Genomic DNA, 22993 nt, shown 5'->3' with positions numbered 1-22993 from the left:
CCAAGGAAGCACAACAGTTTTCAAAATGTCCCGGTTACACTCCTGATTGATTTTGACCCCTTGATCGATGAAAACAAGGGGTGTTTTGCCGGTGGCGCATATTCCTCCCCAAACCATTACCATAACCATAAAGACTGCTCACATTGACGGCGCTCGATTATTGCAGAGGTACCTGGAGCTTCAGCCGACCAGCTTCCGTCATTTTGGTGATTGTGCGCCTGTTGGATGGTGAATATCTTCTCGTCCGTGAAGAGAATACGCTCCCATTTTTGACCTGCGGCGCGACGCTTTAGCTGACGGCATCTTTGGAGTCTCACGCGCTTATTGTCATCCGTAAGAAGATGCACTTTTTGGAGCTTGTAGGGCCTGAGATTAAGTTCATTTTTTGCAATCAACCGAACACTTTCTCGATTCACTCCGATTTCACGGGCTATTTTTCTGACCGAGACTCTGCAATTCCGAGTGATAAGCTTTTTCACGATCCGCGACGGGGACGGTCATAAACGTGGCCAAGTTCATTAAATCGTTTGTTTTGGTATGCCCAGAAAACGAACAATGTCGCATTGGTGATTTCCTTGTTGAAACAGTTTTAAAATTGCACAACGATTGTTAGACATCTCGAAACAAATATCAAATTGATGGGAATCATAAAAATGTAATTATATTTTTTTCAGAAAAGTACAAGCTATCGATAAATGCATTTATTTAAGGGCTGCATAATAACACATTTATAATATATTGTTTCAAAGTTTGTCCGGGTTATTTATTGTCACCCAGTATTATAGACTATCGTAAAGTCTGAATAGCGGGTATGGGGGAACTCTCATTTAATATTTGTAAGCAACGGTGCCGTAAATTTCGTGTTTCAGGAAATAGAACTGAAATCAGTAGACTATATTCTTTAATTGTCAAACGACTGAGAAAAGTATTCTTGGGAAAATCAGTACTAACTTCAAACTCACATGAGAAGCTCGAAATATTTAACAAAAAAAAACGAACTGAAATGGCCGAAAGACCGAAACGCCCACTTTCCTCCTACATGCTGTGGCTCAGCAGTATCCGTGAGTCCATAAAAGAAGATAACCCCGGGATCAAAGTAACCGAGGTGACTAGGAAGGCAGGTGAATTATGGCGTTCAATGACGGACAAGTCGGAGTGGGAGGCCAAGGCTGCCAAGGCCAAGGAGGACTACGTTTGCGCCATGAGGGAGTACAAGGCCAATGGTGGCAGCACTGATGGTCAGCAGATGCGCACTAGACGTTCGAAAATAAGCGTCATTAAAAAGCAGAAAGAACAAGTCTCACGCAGATAGGGATAATGTAACAATTAAGAAGTAAACGAACGAGTAGGCGTAGCACCACCATCTTCAGTGACACGCACAGTATCCTCACAAAAAACACTAACATCAAAAAGCTTCAAGCAAATATACAATGTAAAATACAATCAATGTTTTCCCAACGTTGTAAGCGATAATATATTTCCATTCAATAAAAGCTTAAAAAAAAGAAAACAAAAAAAAGGAAAAAGGAACGATCAGTTGTGCCACACAAAACACTTCAACTTAATTTCGTTTCAATTTCACTTTAGGATTCCACACATGCCTGTTCTGAGTTATTTCAAAAACACCGACGATCTTGCTAGTGTTTTGTCTAAAATCAGTAATGAAATCGCACTTTTACGTGAAAAGTTCGGTTGATACATAAGTGTTGAATTTGTAATTAAAATGCAATTAAAATTATTAATTTATTAATTAATACACTAAAACATTTCGTGGACTTAATTGGTAAAATGTAGATTTTTATGAAACACAAGTGAAATAACAGGCCTCTTATACAGTAGGCCAAATCGCTTCAGAGTTTTAAAGCTGAGTTTAATTTGCAGTGATGCCCTTTTTTTTCGATTTTAAAGTTCTAATTATTTGAAACCCTATTATTAAGCATTCAATTTTTCTTTGAATTGTGGCTTAATCCTTGATTTTTCACTATTAATTATTAAAAATTTATAAACATTTTAAAAAATGTTTGTTATGCAGCATGGCAGTTTATTCAACTTACACCCCAGGTGGTTTTATTTAAAGTGGTTTCAAATAACAATCTGGTATGTGCTTGCAACAAAAATAAGTAATTTTTTTGCTCACAGTTAAGGTTACAATTTATTTTGAACATTTACATATATGTTGAAAAACTTTGGCTTTACAGCACTGGATGAAGTCGGACTAAAACAGTGGTCGGTAGGGCCGAATCTTTGAATTATATATTGCACCGTGCTGAGGCTTAAGAAAATCATTTCGGCTATAGCGTGCTGCGTTTTTCCGACCTTAAAATGTTTTAGGACTAATTCCCTTTGCTCGATGGTTGTTGGCGTTTCAAAGCTATCGACTTGAAACTTTGCACACACCGTTCCTTCCTTTGCACGCAGTATATATATAAGTCGGAACTGGGATCGGCTGACTATATGCTATGGCTGCCATACAACTGATTGATCGGAAATGCTATAATTTTGGTTTTTTTGAGTTAGTGATTTCGGATTTTGCATGAATGCTAGTTGTGGTTTTTGGCGCGCTAAATAATAGCACATTTAAAAGTAAGATTGCCAAAGCTCTACTTAACATTTTAAAACTAAGTAAAATGGAAAATATTAGTGGAGGTATGTAAAATTTAAGTGTTTAATTCAATATTTGTTTAATGTGATGTGTCTTTATGTATATGTTCTTTTCTAAAGTTTTATATTAAACAATTTTAATCTAGCATTTTTTGTGTTTCGTGAAATACACGTAGGTTGGATTGTGCCGAATCATAAAAACTATTAACGCAGTTTCGTTTTTGAATTTATTTACAATACGATAGCATAAACCTTTTTTGATTTAATAAGAAGTAAGGAAATGCTTCATTTAATGAATATGACGCACTTTTTGTGTATAATTATTTGAGTCTATAGTTATTTGGTAAGTTATCAGTTTAATGCAAATTTATACACATTCCATTAGTGTTAGCGTTCAAATTAAACGATATTAGCGCCAAGACAAGACGACGGGCGGTAGTAATACTCAAAAACACCGAAATATCCTTTAAAAATATTGAACCGAAATATCATCACTACTCGTTAGAAGAATAAAAAGCCCACAAGAACAGTTGATCCAACCTACCAAATTTCATTAGGATCGGCCGAGTATATCCTATAGCTGCCATATAGCTGAACGATCGGAAATGGTACTTGGTAGAAATATCAACTTTCGTATTTTTGAAGATAGAAGTTTGGAACTTTTTTTAGATTTTTTATTTTAGTTAATTAGTTTTATTATGATGTAATCATAAGGATCAGCCAACTATATCCGATGTTTGCGATATATATCCGGTTTTAACTGCAAGGGTATGTAAACTTCGGCTCCGCCCGAAGTTAGCTTTCCTTTCTTGTTTAATCTAATATTTGGTCGGGCCACTCTTTTGTTTTTTTACTGCCTGTAAACGGTTTCCCCTAGATTTCACAAATTTTGTTGTGGTTTCAACAGGAATTTTCCTTTACTCCTCCAGTAAGACAGTTTTCAGCTCATTTTTGCTCGTTATTTTCTTTTTACGGATCGATTCGTCCAAAATCACCCACTAGTTCTCAAAAACGTTGAGGTCTGGAGACTGTGCTGGTGTTTTTATTACATGTGGAAAGACCCACCAAAGCTACACATTGCCAGCAGTGTGCTTGTCTTGATAAAACCTAAGTCCTAAGCATACGCAAGATTTCTGCGCTTCGGGCTAGATTTTTTTTTAAATGGTGAGGCTCACCATAGCATCCATAGCTCCGTCAATGGAAACCAAGTTTCCGACTCCAGACGTAGCCATACAGGCCCAAACCATAATATGTCCGACTCCGTGCTTGACCATAGCTTTAAGGTTTTTAGGTTCGAGCATTCGCACGCCGCCAAACATATTGCCTGTTATCAAATCCGAAAAGGTTAAACTTGGATTCGTCCGCAAAAATCACGTCACGTCTCCTTCACGAACTTGACATGTTCAATCATAATTTTCTTACTGATAAACGGTTTCCTACTGATAAAGGAGAAGTTATCCCAAAATCTATGAGGTATTTATATTATTGTTAAAGATCATAGAGTAGATATTGAATAGAAATACACATTTTATATTCTTTAAATTTTTTACATGTCCAGCTTTAATTTTTTATGATATAGATACAATATTTTTTGTAATATTGTATATATGCATATTATATATTTAATGTAAACATACAGGGTGACAATAAATAACCCGGACAAACATTTTTGATCATAACTTTTGAAGGGACTGTATTTGAGAAAAAATGCAGATGCACAACTATTAAATAGGTATTGTGTTAACATATATTCAGCCGGTTTCGAAGTGGCTTCCTTGTGCTGCGATGCAGAGCCCTAAACGTTTCTGGAAATTTAGCGCATTGGGCCGCAGGTCTTCTTCCGATAATCGATCCCATTCTCGGAGCAATGATTGCTTCAGCGCCTCCAAACTTATGTGGCGTTTAGCACATGCCCTGGACTCCAAAATAGACCACACACTGTAGTCCATCGGATTAAGATCTGGCGAGTATGGTGGTCATTCACTGGATGCGATAAAGTCCGATAAAGGAAAATTGGCTTTGCACCAGTCCTGAGTCAATTTGGCTCTATGGGCTTGCGCTGAATCCTGTTGAAACGTCTACTCCGTATCACCGAAGTCCTGCTGGGCCCAAGGAAGCACAACAGTTTTCAAAATGTCCCGGTTACACTCCTGATTGATTTTGACCCCTTGATCGATGAAAACAAGGGGTGTTTTGCCGGTGGCGCATATTCCTCCCCAAACCATTACCATAACCAACAAGAAAGGAAAGCTAACTTCGGGCGGAGCCGAAGTTTATATACCCTTGCAGCTAAAACCGGATATATATCGCAAACATCGGATATAGTTGGCCGATCCTTATGAAATTTGGTAGGATGGATCAAAATATAATCTGTACCAAGTTCCAGCTTTCTATCTTCAAAAACACAAAAGTTGGGTCATTTCCGATCGTTCAGTTATATGGCAGCTATAGGATATAGTCGGCCGATCCTAATGAAATTTGGTAGGTTGGATCAACTAACCAAAAATGGAGTCTGTATTAAATTCCAGCTTTCTATCTTCAAAAACACGAAAGTTGGGTCATTTCCGATCGTTGAGTTATATGGCAGCTATAGGATATAGTCGGCCGATCCTTATGAAATTTGGCATGTCGTATTATTTTGCCAAAAATAGCTCTCATGTCAAATTTGAACTCTCTAACTCTAAAAACACCAAAGTTATACCATTTCCGATCAATCAGTTATATGGCAGCTATAGGATATAGTCGGCCGATCCCGGCCGTTCCGACTTATATACTGCGTGCAAAGGAAAGAAGGGTGTGTGCAAAGTTTCAAGACGATAGCTTTAAAACTGAGAGACTAGTTTGCGTAGAAACAGACAGACGGACAGACGGACAGACGGACATGCTCATATCAACTCAGGAGGTGATCCTGATCAAGAATATATATACTTTATAGGGTCGGAGATGTCTCCTTCACTGCGTTGCACACTTTTGGACAAAATTATAATACCCTCTGCAAGGGTATAAAAATATTGAACCGAAATATCATCACTACTCGTTAGAAGAATAAAAAGCCCACAAGAACAGTTGATCCAACCTACCAAATTTCATTAGGATCGGCCGAGTATATCCTATAGCTGCCATATAGCTGAACGATCGGAAATGGTACTTGGTAGAAATATCAACTTTCGTATTTTTGAAGATAGAAGTTTGGAACTTTTTTTAGATTTTTTATTTTAGTTAATTAGTTTTATTATGATGTAATCATAAGGATCAGCCAACTATATCCGATGTTTGCGATATATATCCGGTTTTAACTGCAAGGGTATGTAAACTTCGGCTCCGCCCGAAGTTAGCTTTCCTTTCTTGTTTAATCTAATATTTGGTCGGGCCACTCTTTTGTTTTTTTACTGCCTGTAAACGGTTTTCCCTAGATTTCACAAATTTTGTTGTGGTTTCAACAGGAATTTTCCTTTACTCCTCCAGTAAGACAGTTTTCAGCTCATTTTTGCTCGTTATTTTCTTTTTACGGATCGATTCGTCCAAAATCACCCACTAGTTCTCAAAAACGTTGAGGTCTGGAGACTGTGCTGGTGTTTTTATTACATGTGGAAAGTTTAAGACCCACCAAAGCTACACATTGCCAGCAGTGTGCTTGTCTTGATAAAACCTAAGTCCTAAGCATACGCAAGATTTCTGCGCTTCGGGCTAGATTTTTTTTTAAATGGTGAGGCTCACCATAGCATCCATAGCTCCGTCAATGGAAACCAAGTTTCCGACTCCAGACGTAGCCATACAGGCCCAAACCATAATATGTCCGACTCCGTGCTTGACCATAGCTTTAAGGTTTTTAGGTTCGAGCATTCGCACGCCGCCAAACATATTGCCTGTTATCAAATCCGAAAAGGTTAAACTTGGATTCGTCCGCAAAAATCACGTCACGTCTCCTTCACGAACTTGACATGTTCAATCATAATTTTCTTACTGATAAACGGTTTCCTACTGATAAAGGAGAAGTTATCCCAAAATCTATGAGGTATTTATATTATTGTTAAAGATCATAGAGTAGATATTGAATAGAAATACACATTTTATATTCTTTAAATTTTTTACATGTCCAGCTTTAATTTTTTATGATATAGATACAATATTTTTTGTAATATTGTATATATGCATATTATATATTTAATGTAAACATACAGGGTGACAATAAATACCCCGGACAAACATTTTTGATCATAACTTTTGAAGGGACTGTATTTGAGAAAAAATGCAGATGCACAACTATTAAATAGGTATTGTGTTAACATACATATATTCAGCCGGTTTCGAAGTGGCTTCCTTGTGCTGCGATGCAGAGCCCTAAACGTTTCTGGAAATTTAGCGCATTGGGCCGCAGGTCTTCTTCCGATAATCGATCCCATTCTCGGAGCAATGATTGCTTCAGCGCCTCCAAGCTTATGTGGCGTTTAGCACATGCCCTGGACTCCAAAATAGACCACACACTGTAGTCCATCGGATTAAGATCTGGCGAGTATGGTGGTCATTCACTGGATGCGATAAAGTCCGATAAAGGAAAATTGGCTTTGCACCAGTCCTGAGTCAATTTGGCTCTATGGGCTTGCGCTGAATCCTGTTGAAACGTCTACTCCGTATCACCGAAGTGCTGCTGGGCCCAAGGAAGCACAACAGTTTTCAAAATGTCCCGGTTACACTCCTGATTGATTTTGACCCCTTGATCGATGAAAACAAGGGGTGTTTTGCCGGTGGCGCATATTCCTCCCCAAACCATTACCATAACCATAAAGACTGCTCACATTGACGGCGCTCGATTATTGCAGAGGTACCTGGAGCTTCAGCCGACCAGCTTCCGTCATTTTGGTGATTGTGCGCCTGTTGGATGGTGAATATCTTCTCGTCCGTGAAGAGAATACGCTCCCATTTTTGACCTGCGGCGCGACGCTTTAGCTGACGGCATCTTTGGAGTCTCACGCGCTTATTGTCATCCGTAAGAAGATGCACTTTTTGGAGCTTGTAGGGCCTGAGATTAGGTTCATTTTTTGCAATCAACCGAACACTTTCTCGATTCACTCCGATTTCACGGGCTATTTTTCTGACCGAGACTCTGCAATTCCGAGTGATAAGCTTTTTCACGATCCGCGACGGGGACGGTCATAAACGTGGCCAAGTTCATTAAATCGTTTGTTTTGGTATGCCCAGAAAACGAACAATGTCGCATTGGTGATTTCCTTGTTGAAACAGTTTTAAAATTGCACAACGATTGTTAGACATCTCGAAACAAATATCAAATTGATGGGAATCATAAAAATGTAATTATATTTTTTTCAGAAAAGTACAAGCTATCGATAAATGCATTTATTTAAGGGCTGCATAATAACACATTTATAATAGATTGTTTCAAAGTTTGTCCGGGTTATTTATTGTCACCCAGTATTATAGACTATCGTAAAGTCTGAATAGCGGGTATGGGGGAACTCTCATTTAATATTTGTAAGCAACGGTGCCGTAAATTTCGTGTTTCAGGAAATAGAACTGAAATCAGTAGACTATATTCTTTAATTGTCAAACGACTGAGAAAAGTATTCTTGGGAAAATCAGTACTAACTTCAAACTCACATGAGAAGCTCGAAATATTTAACAAAAAAAAAACGAACTGAAATGGCCGAAAGACCGAAACGCCCACTTTCCTCCTACATGCTGTGGCTCAGCAGTATCCGTGAGTCCATAAAAGAAGATAACCCCGGGATCAAAGTAACCGAGGTGACTAGGAAGGCAGGTGAATTATGGCGTTCAATGACGGACAAGTCGGAGTGGGAGGCCAAGGCTGCCAAGGCCAAGGAGGACTACGTTTGCGCCATGAGGGAGTACAAGGCCAATGGTGGCAGCACTGATGGTCAGCAGATGCGCACTAGACGTTCGAAAATAAGCGTCATTAAAAAGCAGAAAGAACAAGTCTCACGCAGATAGGGATAATGTAACAATTAAGAAGTAAACGAACGAGTAGGCGTAGCACCACCATCTTCAGTGACACGCACAGTATCCTCACAAAAAACACTAACATCAAAAACTTCAAGCAAATATACAATGTAAAATACAATCAATGTTTTCCCAACGTTGTAAGCGATAATATATTTCCATTCAATAAAAGCTTAAAAAAAAGAAAACAAAAAAAAGGAAAAAGGAACGATCAGTTGTGCCACACAAAACACTTCAACTTAATTTCGTTTCAATTTCACTTTAGGATTCCACACATGCCTGTTCTGAGTTATTTCAAAAACACCGACGATCTTGCTAGTGTTTTGTCTAAAATCAGTAATGAAATCGCACTTTTACGTGAAAAGTTCGGTTGATACATAAGTGTTGAATTTGTAATTAAAATGCAATTAAAATTATTAATTTATTAATTAATACACTAAAACATTTCGTGGACTTAATTGGTAAAATGTAGATTTTTATGAAACACAAGTGAAATAACAGGCCTCTTATACAGTAGGCCAAATCGCTTCAGAGTTTTAAAGCTGAGTTTAATTTGCAGTGATGCCCTTTTTTTTCGATTTTAAAGTTCTAATTATTTGAAACCCTATTATTAAGCATTCAATTTTTCTTTGAATTGTGGCTTAATCCTTGATTTTTCACTATTAATTATTAAAAATTTATAAACATTTTAAAAAATGTTTGTTATGCAGCATGGCAGTTTATTCAACTTACACCCCAGGTGGTTTTATTTAAAGTGGTTTCAAATAACAATCTGGTATGTGCTTGCAACAAAAATAAGTAATTTTTTTGCTCACAGTTAAGGTTACAATTTATTTTGAACATTTACATATATGTTGAAAAACTTTGGCTTTACAGCACTGGATGAAGTCGGACTAAAACAGTGGTCGGTAGGGCCGAATCTTTGAATTATATATTGCACCGTGCTGAGGCTTAAGAAAATCATTTCGGCTATAGCGTGCTGCGTTTTTCCGACCTTAAAATGTTTTAGGACTAATTCCCTTTGCTCGATGGTTGTTGGCGTTTCAAAGCTATCGACTTGAAACTTTGCACACACCGTTCCTTCCTTTGCACGCAGTATATATATAAGTCGGAACTGGGATCGGCTGACTATATGCTATGGCTGCCATACAACTGATTGATCGGGAATGGTATAATTTTGGTTTTTTTGAGTTAGTGATTTCGGATTTTGCATGAATGCTAGCTGTGGTTTTTGGCGCGCTAAATAATAGCACATTTAAAAGTAAGATTGCCAAAGCTCTACTTAACATTTTAAAACTAAGTAAAATGGAAAATATTAGTGGAGGTATGTAAAATTTAAGTGTTTAATTCAATATTTGTTTAATGTGATGTGTCTTTATGTATATGTTCTTTTCTAAAGTTTTATATTAAACAATTTTAATCTATCATTTTTTGTGTTTCGTGAAATACACGTAGGTTGGATTGTGCCGAATCATAAAAACTATTAACGCAGTTTCGTTTTTGAATTTATTTACAATACGATAGCATAAACCTTTTTTGATTTAATAAGAAGTAAGGAAATGCTTCATTTAATGAATATGACGCACTTTTTGTGTATAATTATTTGAGTCTATAGTTATTTGGTTAGTTATCAGTTTAATGCAAATTTATACACATTCCATTAGTGTTAGCGTTCAAATTAAACGATATTAGCGCCAAGACAAGACGACGGGCGGTAGTAATACTCAAAAACACCGAAATATCCTTTAAAAATATTGAACCGAAATATCATCACTACTCGTTAGAAGAATAAAAAGCCCACAAGAACAGTTGATCCAACCTACCAAATTTCATTAGGATCGGCCGAGTATATCCTATAGCTGCCATATAGCTGAACGATCGGAAATGGTACTTGGTAGAAATATCAACTTTCGTATTTTTGAAGATAGAAGTTTGGAACTTTTTTTAGATTTTTTATTTTAGTTAATTAGTTTTATTATGATGTAATCATAAGGATTAGCCAACTATATCCGATGTTTGCGATATATATCCGGTTTTAACTGCAAGGGTATGTAAACTTCGGCTCCGCCCGAAGTTAGCTTTCCTTTCTTGTTTAATCTAATATTTGGTCGGGCCACTCTTTTGTTTTTTTACTGCCTGTAAACGGTTTCCCCTAGATTTCACAAATTTTGTTGTGGTTTCAACAGGAATTTTCCTTTACTCCTCCAGTAAGACAGTTTTCAGCTCATTTTTGCTCGTTATTTTCTTTTTACGGATCGATTCGTCCAAAATCACCCACTAGTTCTCAAAAACGTTGAGGTCTGGAGACTGTGCTGGTGTTTTTATTACATGTGGAAAGTTTAAGACCCACCAAAGCTACACATTGCCAGCAGTGTGCTTGTCTTGATAAAACCTAAGTCCTAAGCATACGCAAGATTTCTGCGCTTCGGGCTAGATTTTTTTTTAAATGGTGAGGCTCACCATAGCATCCATAGCTCCGTCAATGGAAACCAAGTTTCCGACTCCAGACGTAGCCATACAGGCCCAAACCATAATATGTCCGACTCCGTGCTTGACCATAGCTTTAAGGTTTTTAGGTTCGAGCATTCGCACGCCGCCAAACATATTGCCTGTTATCAAATCCGAAAAGGTTAAACTTGGATTCGTCCGCAAAAATCACGTCACGTCTCCTTCACGAACTTGACATGTTCAATCATAATTTTCTTACTGATAAACGGTTTCCTACTGATAAAGGAGAAGTTATCCCAAAATCTATGAGGTATTTATATTATTGTTAAAGATCATAGAGTAGATATTGAATAGAAATACACATTTTATATTCTTTAAATTTTTTACATGTCCAGCTTTAATTTTTTATGATATAGATACAATATTTTTTGTAATATTGTATATATGCATATTATATATTTAATGTAAACATACAGGGTGACAATAAATAACCCGGACAAACATTTTTGATCATAACTTTTGAAGGGACTGTATTTGAGAAAAAATGCAGATGCACAACTATTAAATAGGTATTGTGTTAACATATATTCAGCCGGTTTCGAAGTGGCTTCCTTGTGCTGCGATGCAGAGCCCTAAACGTTTCTGGAAATGTAGCGCATTGGGCCGCAGGTCTTCTTCCGATAATCGATCCCATTCTCGGAGCAATGATTGCTTCAGCGCCTCCAAACTTTTGTGGCGTTTAGCACATGCCCTGGACTTCAAAATAGACCACACACTGTAGTCCATCGGATTAAGATCTGGCGAGTATGGTGGTCATTCACTGGATGCGATAAAGTCCGATAAAGGAAAATTGGCTTTGCACCAGTCCTGAGTCAATTTGGCTCTATGGGCTTGCGCTGAATCCTGTTGAAACGTCTACTCCGTATCACCGAAGTGCTGCTGGGCCCAAGGAAGCACAACAGTTTTCAAAATGTCCCGGTTACACTCCTGATTGATTTTGACCCCTTGATCGATGAAAACAAGGGGTGTTTTGCCGGTGGCGCATATTCCTCCCCAAACCATTACCATAACCAAAAAGACTGCTCACATTGACGGCGCTCGATTATTGCAGAGGTACCTGGAGCTTCAGCCGACCAGCTTCCGTCATTTTGGTGATTGTGCGCCTGTTGGATGGTGAATATCTTCTCGTCCGTGAAGAGAATACGCTCCCATTTTTGACCTGCGGCGCGACGCTTTAGCTGACGGCATCTTTGGAGTCTCACGCGCTTATTGTCATCCGTAAGAAGATGCACTTTTTGGAGCTTGTAGGGCCTGAGATTAAGTTCATTTTTTGCAATCAACCGAACACTTTCTCGATTCACTCCGATTTCACGGGCTATTTTTCTGACCGAGACGCTGCAATTCCGAGTGATAAGCTTTTTCACGATCCGCGACGGGGCGGTCATAAACGTGGCCAAGTTCATTAAATCGTTTGTTTTGGTATGCCCAGCAAACGAACAATGTCGCATTGGTGATTTCCTTGTTGAAACAGTTTTAAAATTGCACAACGATTGTTAGACATCTCGAAACAAATATCAAATTGATGGGAATCATAAAAATGTAATTATATTTTTTTCAGAAAAGTACAAGCTATCGATAAATGCATTTATTTAAGGGCTGCATAATAACACATTTATAATAGATTGTTTCAAAGTTTGTCCGGGTTATTTATTGTCACCCAGTATTATAGACTATCGTAAAGTCTGAATAGCGGGTATGGGGGAACTCTCATTTAATATTTGTAAGCAACGGTGCCGTAAATTTCGTGTTTCAGGAAATAGAACTGAAATCAGTAGACTATATTCTTTAATTGTCAAACGACTGAGAAAAGTATTCTTGGGAAAATCAGTACTAACTTCAAACTCACATGAGAAGCTCGAAATATTTAACAAAAAAAAACGAACTGAAATGGCCGAAAGACCGAAACGCCCACTTTCCTCCTACATGCTGTGGCTCAGCAGTATCCGTGAGTCCATAAAAGAAGATAACCCCGGGATCAAAGTAACCGAGGTGACTAGGAAGGCAGGTGAATTATGGCGTTCAATGACGGACAAGTCGGAGTGGGAGGCCAAGGCTGCCAAGGCCAAGGAGGACTACGTTTGCGCCATGAGGGAGTACAAGGCCAATGGTGGCAGCACTGATGGTCAGCAGATGCGCACTAGACGTTCGAAAATAAGCGTCATTAAAAAGCAGAAAGAACAAGTCTCACGCAGATAGGGATAATGTAACAATTAAGAAGTAAACGAACGAGTAGGCGTAGCACCACCATCTTCAGTGACACGCACAGTATCCTCACAAAAAACACTAACATCAAAAAGCTTCAAGCAAATATACAATGTAAAATACAATCAATGTTTTCCCAATGTTGTAAGCGATAATATATTTCCATTCAATAAAAGCTTAAAAAAAAAGAAAACAAAAAAAAGGAAAAAGGAACGATCAGTTGTGCCACACAAAACACTTCAACTTAATTTCGTTTCAATTTCACTTTAGGATTCCACACATGCCTGTTCTGAGTTATTTCAAAAACACCGACGATCTTGCTAGTGTTTTGTCTAAAATCAGTAATGAAATCGCACTTTTACGTGAAAAGTTCGGTTGATACATAAGTGTTGAATTTGTAATTAAACTGCAATTAAAATTATTAATTTATTAATTAATACACTAAAACATTTCGTGGACTTAATTGGTAAAATGTAGATTTTTATGAAACACAAGTGAAATAACAGGCCTCTTATACAGTAGGCCAAATCGCTTCAGAGATTTAAAGCTGAGTTTAATTTGCAGTGATGCCCTTTTTTTCGATTTTAAAGTTCTAATTATTTGAAACCCTATTATTAAGCATTCAATTTTTCTTTGAATTGTGGCTTAATCCTTGATTTTTCACTATTAATTATTAAAAATTTATAAACATTTTAAAAAATGTTTTTTATGCAGCATGGCAGTTTATTCAACTTACACCCCAGGTGGTTTTGTTTAGAGTGGTTTCAAATAACAATCTGGTATGTGCTTGCAACAAAAATAAGTAATTTTTTTGCTCACAGTTAAGGTTACAATTTATTTTGAACATTTACATATATGTTGAAAAACTTTGGCTTTACAGCACTGGATGAAGTCGGACTAAAACAGTGGTCGGTAGGGCCGAATCTTTGAATTATATATTGCACCGTGCTGAGGCTTAAGAAAATCATTTCGGCTATAGCGTGCTGCGTTTTTCCGACCTTAAAATGTTTTAGGACTAATTCCCTTTGCTCGATGGTTGCTGGCGTTTCAAAGCTATCGACTTGAAACTTTGCACACACCGTTCCTTCCTTTGCACGCAGTATATATATAAGTCGGAACTGGGATCGGCTGACTATATGCTATGGCTGCCATACAACTGATTGATCGGAAATGCTATAATTTTGGTTTTTTTGAGTTAGTGATTTCGGATTTTGCATGAATGCTAGTTGTGGTTTTTGGCGCGCTAAATAATAGCACATTTAAAAGTAAGATTGCCAAAGCTCTACTTAACATTTTAAAACTAAGTAAAATGGAAAATATTAGTGGAGGTATGTAAAATTTAAGTGTTTAATTCAATATTTGTTTAATGTGATGTGTCTTTATGTATATGTTCTTTTCTAAAGTTTTATATTAAACAATTTTAATCTAGCATTTTTTGTTTCGTGAAATACACGTAGGTTGGATTGTGCCGAATCATAAAAACTATTAACGCAGTTTCGTTTTTGAATTTATTTACAATACGATAGCATAAACCTTTTTTGATTTAATAAGAAGTAAGGAAATGCTTCATTTAATGAATATGACGCACTTTTTGTGTATAATTATTTGAGTCTATAGTTATTTGGTTAGTTATCAGTTTAATGCAAATTTATACACATTCCATTAGTGTTAGCGTTCAAATTAAACGATATTAGCGCCAAGACAAGACGACGGGCGGTAGTAATACTCAAAAACACCGAAATATCCTTTAAAAATATTGAACCGAAATATCATCACTACTCGTTAGAAGAATAAAAAGCCCACAAGAACAGTTGATCCAACCTACCAAATTTCATTAGGATCGGCCGAGTATATCCTATAGCTGCCATATAGCTGAACGATCGGAAATGGTACTTGGTAGAAATATCAACTTTCGTATTTTTGAAGATAGAAGTTTGGAACTTTTTTTAGATTTTTTATTTTAGTTAATTAGTTTTATTATGATGTAATCATAAGGATCAGCCAACTATATCCGATGTTTGCGATATATATCCGGTTTTAACTGCAAGGGTATGTAAACTTCGGCTCCGCCCGAAGTTAGCTTTCCTTTCTTGTTTAATCTAATATTTGGTCGGGCCACTCTTTTGTTTTTTTACTGCCTGTAAACGGTTTCCCCTAGATTTCACAAATTTTGTTGTGGTTTCAACAGGAATTTTCCTTTACTCCTCCAGTAAGACAGTTTTCAGCTCATTTTTGCTCGTTATTTTCTTTTTACGGATCGATTCGTCCAAAATCACCCACTAGTTCTCAAAAACGTTGAGGTCTGGAGACTGTGCTGGTGTTTTTATTACATGTGGAAAGTTTAAGACCCACCAAAGCTACACATTGCCAGCAGTGTGCTTGTCTTGATAAAACCTAAGTCCTAAGCATACGCAAGATTTCTGCGCTTCGGGCTAGATTTTTTTTTAAATGGTGAGGCTCACCATAGCATCCATAGCTCCGTCAATGGAAACCAAGTTTCCGACTCCAGACGTAGCCATACAGGCCCAAACCATAATATGTCCGACTCCGTGCTTGACCATAGCTTTAAGGTTTTTAGGTTCGAGCATTCGCACGCCGCCAAACATATTGCCTGTTATCAAATCCGAAAAGGTTAAACTTGGATTCGTCCGCAAAAATCACGTCACGTCTCCTTCACGAACTTGACATGTTCAATCATAATTTTCTTACTGATAAACGGTTTCCTACTGATAAAGGAGAAGTTATCCCAAAATCTATGAGGTATTTATATTATTGTTAAAGATCATAGAGTAGATATTGAATAGAAATACACATTTTATATTCTTTAAATTTTTTACATGTCCAGCTTTAATTTTTTATGATATAGATACAATATTTTTTGTAATATTGTATATATGCATATTATATATTTAATGTAAACATACAGGGTGACAATAAATAACCCGGACAAACATTTTTGATCATAACTTTTGAAGGGACTGTATTTGAGAAAAAATGCAGATGCACAACTATTAAATAGGTATTGTGTTAACATATATTCAGCCGGTTTCGAAGTGGCTTCCTTGTGCTGCGATGCAGAGCCCTAAACGTTTCTGGAAATTTAGCGCATTGGGCCGCAGGTCTTCTTCCGATAATCGATCCCATTCTCGGAGCAATGATTGCTTCAGCGCCTCCAAACTTATGTGGCGTTTAGCACATGCCCTGGACTCCAAAATAGACCACACACTGTAGTCCATCGGATTAAGATCTGGCGAGTATGGTGGTCATTCACTGGATGCGATAAAGTCCGATAAAGGAAAATTGGCTTTGCACCAGTCCTGAGTCAATTTGGCTCTATGGGCTTGCGCTGAATCCTGTTGAAACGTCTACTCCGTATCACCGAAGTCCTGCTGGGCCCAAGGAAGCACAACAGTTTTCAAAATGTCCCGGTTACACTCCTGATTGATTTTGACCCCTTGATCGATGAAAACAAGGGGTGTTTTGCCGGTGGCGCATATTCCTCCCCAAACCATTACCATAACCAACAAGAAAGGAAAGCTAACTTCGGGCGGAGCCGAAGTTTATATACCCTTGCAGCTAAAACCGGATATATATCGCAAACATCGGATATAGTTGGCCGATCCTTATGAAATTTGGTAGGATGGATCAAAATATAATCTGTACCAAGTTCCAGCTTTCTATCTTCAAAAACACAAAAGTTGGGTCATTTCCGATCGTTCAGTTATATGGCAGCTATAGGATATAGTCGGCCGATCCTAATGAAATTTGGTAGGTTGGATCAACTAACCAAAAATAGAGTCTGTATTAAATTCCAGCTTTCTATCTTCAAAAACACGAAAGTTGGGTCATTTCCGATCGTTGAGTTATATGGCAGCTATAGGATATAGTCGGCCGATCCTTATGAAATTTGGCATGTCGTATTATTTTGCCAAAAATAGCTCTCATGTCAAATTTGAACTCTCTAACTCTAAAAACACCAAAGTTATACCATTTCCGATCAATCAGTTATATGGCAGCTATAGGATATAGTCGGCCGATCCCGGCCGTTCCGACTTATATACTGCGTGCAAAGGAAAGAAGGGTGTGTGCAAAGTTTCAAGACGATAGCTTTAAAACTGAGAGACTAGTTTGCGTAGAAACAGACAGACGGACAGACGGACAGACGGACATGCTCATATCAACTCAGGAGGTGATCCTGATCAAGAATATATATACTTTATAGGGTCGGAGATGTCTCCTTCACTGCGTTGCACACTTTTGGACAAAATTATAATACCCTCTGCAAGGGTATAAAAAGACTGCTCACATTGACGGCGCTCGATTATTGCAGAGGTACCTGGAGCTTCAGCCGACCAGCTTCCGTCATTTTGGTGATTGTGCGCCTGTTGGATGGTGAATATCTTCTCGTCCGTGAAGAGAATACGCTCCCATTTTTGACCTGCGGCGCGACGCTTTAGCTGACGGCATCTTTGGAGTCTCACGCGCTTATTGTCATCCGTAAGAAGATGCACTTTTTGGAGCTTGTAGGGCCTGAGATTAGGTTCATTTTTTGCAATCAACCGAACACTTTCTCGATTCACTCCGATTTCACGGGCTATTTTTCTGACCGAGACTCTGCAATTCCGAGTGATAAGCTTTTTCACGATCCGCGACGGGGCGGTCATAAACGTGGCCAAGTTCATTAAATCGTTTGTTTTGGTATGCCCAGCAAACGAACAATGTCGCATTGGTGATTTCCTTGTTGAAACAGTTTTAAAATTGCACAACGATTGTTAGACATCTCGAAACAAATATCAAATTGATGGGAATCATAAAAATGTAATTATATTTTTTTCAGAAAAGTACAAGCTATCGATAAATGCATTTATTTAAGGGCTGCATAATAACACATTTATAATAGATTGTTTCAAAGTTTGTCCGGGTTATTTATTGTCACCCAGTATTATAGACTATCGTAAAGTCTTAATAGCGGGTATGGGGGAACTCTCATTTAATATTTGTAAGCAACGGTGCCGTAAATTTCGTGTTTCAGGAAATAGAACTGAAATCAGTAGACTATATTCTTTAATTGTCAAACGACTGAGAAAAGTATTCTTGGGAAAATCAGTACTAACTTCAAACTCACATGAGAAGCTCGAAATATTTAACAAAAAAAAACGAACTGAAATGGCCGAAAGACCGAAACGCCCACTTTCCTCCTACATGCTGTGGCTCAGCAGTATCCGTGAGTCCATAAAAGAAGATAACCCCGGGATCAAAGTAACCGAGGTGACTAGGAAGGCAGGTGAATTATGGCGTTCAATGACGGACAAGTCGGAGTGGGAGGCCAAGGCTGCCAAGGCCAAGGAGGACTACGTTTGCGCCATGAGGGAGTACAAGGCCAATGGTGGCAGCACTGATGGTCAGCAGATGCGCACTAGACGTTCGAAAATAAGCGTCATTAAAAAGCAGAAAGAACAAGTCTCACGCAGATAGGGATAATGTAACAAATAAGAAGTAAACGAACGAGTAGGCGTAGCACCACCATCTTCAGTGACACACACAGTATCCTCACAAAAAACACTAACATCAAAAAGCTTCAAGCAAATATACAATGTAAAATACAATCAATGTTTTCCCAATGTTGTAAGCGATAATATATTTCCATTCAATAAAAGCTTAAAAAAAAGAAAACAAAAAAAAGGAAAAAGGAACGATCAGTTGTGCCACACAAAACACTTCAACTTAATTTCGTTTCAATTTCACTTTAGGATTCCACACATGCCTGTTCTGAGTTATTTCAAAAACACCGACGATCTTGCTAGTGTTTTGTCTAAAATCAGTAATGAAATCGCACTTTTACGTGAAAAGTTCGGTTGATACATAAGTGTTGAATTTGTAATTAAACTGCAATTAAAATTATTAATTTATTAATTAATAAACTAAAACATTTCGTGGACTTAATTGGTAAAATGTAGATTTTTATGAAACAAGTGAAATAACAGGCCTCTTATACAGTAGGCCAAATCGCTTCAGAGTTTTAAAGCTGAGTTTAATTTGCAGTGATGCCCTTTTTTTTCGATTTTAAAGTTCTAATTATTTGAAACCCTATTATTAAGCATTCAATTTTTCTTTGAATTGTGGCTTAATCCTTGATTTTTCACTATTAATTATTAAAAATTTATAAACATTTTAAAAAATGTTTGTTATGCAGCATGGCAGTTTATTCAACTTACACCCCAGGTGGTTTTATTTAGAGTGGTTTCAAATAACAATCTGGTATGTGCTTGCAACAAAAATAAGTAATTTTTTTGCTCACAGTTAAGGTTACAATTTATTTTGAACATTTACATATATGTTGAAAAACTTTGGCTTTACAGCACTGGATGAAGTCGGACTAAAACAGTGGTCGGTAGGGCCGAATCTTTGAATTATGTATTGCACCGTGCTGAGGCTTAAGAAAATCATTTCGGCTATAGCGTGCTGCGTTTTTCCGACCCTAAAATGTTTTAGGACTAATTCCCTTTGCTCGATGGTTGTTGGCGTTTCAAAGCTATCGACTTGAAACTTTGCACACACCGTTCCTTCCTTTGCACGCAGTATATATATAAGTCGGAACTGGGATCGGCTGACTATATGCTATGGCTGCCATACAACTGATTGATCGGAAATGCTATAATTTTGGTTTTTTTGAGTTAGTGATTTCGGATTTTGCATGAATGCTAGTTGTGGTTTTTGGCGCGCTAAATAATAGCACATTTAAAAGTAAGATTGCCAAAGCTCTACTTAACATTTTAAAACTAAGTAAAATGGAAAATATTAGTGGAGGTATGTAAAATTTAAGTGTTTAATTCAATATTTGTTTAATGTGATGTGTCTTTATGTATATGTTCTTTTCTAAAGTTTTATATTAAACAATTTTAATCTAGCATTTTTTGTTTCGTGAAATACACGTAGGTTGGATTGTGCCGAATCATAAAAACTATTAACGCAGTTTCGTTTTTGAATTTATTTACAATACGATAGCATAAACCTTTTTTGATTTAATAAGAAGTAAGGAAATGCTTCATTTAATGAATATGACGCACTTTTTGTGTATAATTATTTGAGTCTATAGTTATTTGGTTAGTTATCAGTTTAATGCAAATTTATACACATTCCATTAGTGTTAGCGTTCAAATTAAACGATATTAGCGCCAAGACAAGACGACGGGCGGTAGTAATACTCAAAAACACCGAAATATCCTTTAAAAATATTGAACCGAAATATCATCACTACTCGTTAGAAGAATAAAAAGCCCACAAGAACAGTTGATCCAACCTACCAAATTTCATTAGGATCGGCCGAGTATATCCTATAGCTGCCATATAGCTGAACGATCGGAAATGGTACTTGGTAGAAATATCAACTTTCGTATTTTTGAAGATAGAAGTTTGGAACTTTTTTTAGATTTTTTATTTTAGTTAATTAGTTTTATTATGATGTAATCATAAGGATCAGCCAACTATATCCGATGTTTGCGATATATATCCGGTTTTAACTGCAAGGGTATGTAAACTTCGGCTCCGCCCGAAGTTAGCTTTCCTTTCTTGTTTAATCTAATATTTGGTCGGGCCACTCTTTTGTTTTTTTACTGCCTGTAAACGGTTTCCCCTAGATTTCACAAATTTTGTTGTGGTTTCAACAGGAATTTTCCTTTACTCCTCCAGTAAGACAGTTTTCAGCTCATTTTTGCTCGTTATTTTCTTTTTACGGATCGATTCGTCCAAAATCACCCACTAGTTCTCAAAAACGTTGAGGTCTGGAGACTGTGCTGGTGTTTTTATTACATGTGGAAAGTTTAAGACCCACCAAAGCTACACATTGCCAGCAGTGTGCTTGTCTTGATAAAACCTAAGTCCTAAGCATACGCAAGATTTCTGCGCTTCGGGCTAGATTTTTTTTTAAATGGTGAGGCTCACCATAGCATCCATAGCTCCGTCAATGGAAACCAAGTTTCCGACTCCAGACGTAGCCATACAGGCCCAAACCATAATATGTCCGACTCCGTGCTTGACCATAGCTTTAAGGTTTTTAGGTTCGAGCATTCGCACGCCGCCAAACATATTGCCTGTTATCAAATCCGAAAAGGTTAAACTTGGATTCGTCCGCAAAAATCACGTCACGTCTCCTTCACGAACTTGACATGTTCAATCATAATTTTCTTACTGATAAACGGTTTCCTACTGATAAAGGAGAAGTTATCCCAAAATCTATGAGGTATTTATATTATTGTTAAAGATCATAGAGTAGATATTGAATAGAAATACACATTTTATATTCTTTAAATTTTTTACATGTCCAGCTTTAATTTTTTATGATATAGATACAATATTTTTTGTAATATTGTATATATGCATATTATATATTTAATGTAAACATACAGGGTGACAATAAATAACCCGGACAAACATTTTTGATCATAACTTTTGAAGGGACTGTATTTGAGAAAAAATGCAGATGCACAACTATTAAATAGGTATTGTGTTAACATATATTCAGCCGGTTTCGAAGTGGCTTCCTTGTGCTGCGATGCAGAGCCCTAAACGTTTCTGGAAATGTAGCGCATTGGGCCGCAGGTCTTCTTCCGATAATCGATCCCATTCTCGGAGCAATGATTGCTTCAGCGCCTCCAAGCTTATGTGGCGTTTAGCACATGCCCTGGACTCCAAAATAGACCACACACTGTAGTCCATCGGATTAAGATCTGGCGAGTATGGTGGTCATTCACTGGATGCGATAAAGTCCGATAAAGGAAAATTGGCTTTGCACCAGTCCTGAGTCAATTTGGCTCTATGGGCTTGCGCTGAATCCTGTTGAAACGTCTACTCCGTATCACCGAAGTGCTGCTGGGCCCAAGGAAGCACAACAGTTTTCAAAATGTCCCGGTTACACTCCTGATTGATTTTGACCCCTTGATCGATGAAAACAAGGGGTGTTTTGCCGGTGGCGCATATTCCTCCCCAAACCATTACCATAACCATAAAGACTGCTCACATTGACGGCGCTCGATTATTGCAGAGGTACCTGGAGCTTCAGCCGACCAGCTTCCGTCATTTTGGTGATTGTGCGCCTGTTGGATGGTGAATATCTTCTCGTCCGTGAAGAGAATACGCTCCCATTTTTGACCTGCGGCGCGACGCTTTAGCTGACGGCATCTTTGGAGTCTCACGCGCTTATTGTCATCCGTAAGAAGATGCACTTTTTGGAGCTTGTAGGGCCTGAGATTAAGTTCATTTTTTGCAATCAACCGAACACTTTCTCGATTCACTCCGATTTCACGGGCTATTTTTATGACCGAGACGCTGCAATTCCGAGTGATAAGCTTTTTCACGATCCGCGACGGGGCGGTCATAAACGTGGCCAAGTTCATTAAATCGTTTGTTTTGGTATGCCCAGCAAACGAACAATGTCGCATTGGTGATTTCCTTGTTGAAACAGTTCTAAAATTGCACAACGATTGTTAGACATCTCGAAACAAATATCAAATTGATGGGAATCATAAAAATGTAATTATATTTTTTTCAGAAAAGTACAAGCTATCGATAAATGCATTTATTTAAGGGCTGCATAATAACACATTTATAATATATTGTTTCAAAGTTTGTCCGGGTTATTTATTGTCACCCAGTATTATAGACTATCGTAAAGTCTGAATAGCGGGTATGGGGGAACTCTCATTTAATA

At 37.7% G+C, this 22993-nt stretch overlaps 4 protein-coding genes across 4 annotated transcripts; all 4 read left to right on the top strand.

Moving 5' to 3' along the window:
• Positions 1-835: 835 nt before the first annotated feature.
• Positions 836-1443, top strand: LOC122321926 (high mobility group protein D-like). Its single transcript, XM_043213044.2, has one exon. It carries the CDS (start codon positions 1004-1006, stop codon positions 1310-1312), a length of 309 nt encoding a protein of 102 aa, XP_043068979.1. The 5' UTR covers positions 836-1003; the 3' UTR covers positions 1313-1443.
• A 6760-nt stretch (positions 1444-8203) lies between these two features.
• Positions 8204-8679, top strand: LOC122321938 (high mobility group protein D-like). Its single transcript, XM_043213058.2, has one exon. It carries the CDS (start codon positions 8218-8220, stop codon positions 8566-8568), a length of 351 nt encoding a protein of 116 aa, XP_043068993.2. The 5' UTR covers positions 8204-8217; the 3' UTR covers positions 8569-8679.
• Positions 8680-12755: 4076 nt separating this feature from the next.
• LOC122321925 (high mobility group protein D-like) lies at positions 12756-13412 on the top strand. The gene has a single exon (XM_043213043.2). The coding sequence runs from the start codon at positions 12781-12783 to the stop codon at positions 13279-13281; it is 501 nt and encodes a 166-aa protein (XP_043068978.2). The 5' UTR covers positions 12756-12780; the 3' UTR covers positions 13282-13412.
• A 4887-nt stretch (positions 13413-18299) lies between these two features.
• Positions 18300-18806, top strand: LOC122321941 (high mobility group protein D-like). The gene has a single exon (XM_043213063.2). It carries the CDS (start codon positions 18454-18456, stop codon positions 18760-18762), a length of 309 nt encoding a protein of 102 aa, XP_043068998.1. The 5' UTR covers positions 18300-18453; the 3' UTR covers positions 18763-18806.
• Positions 18807-22993: the final 4187 nt, after the last annotated feature.

Source organism: Drosophila bipectinata, chromosome XR, assembly GCF_030179905.1.
Source record: "Drosophila bipectinata strain 14024-0381.07 chromosome XR, DbipHiC1v2, whole genome shotgun sequence".
In the NCBI taxonomy this organism is placed as follows: Eukaryota; Metazoa; Arthropoda; class Insecta; order Diptera; family Drosophilidae; genus Drosophila; species Drosophila bipectinata.
Note: the sequence above shows the minus strand (reverse complement) of the source record. Positions and strands in the feature narration are given on the sequence as shown.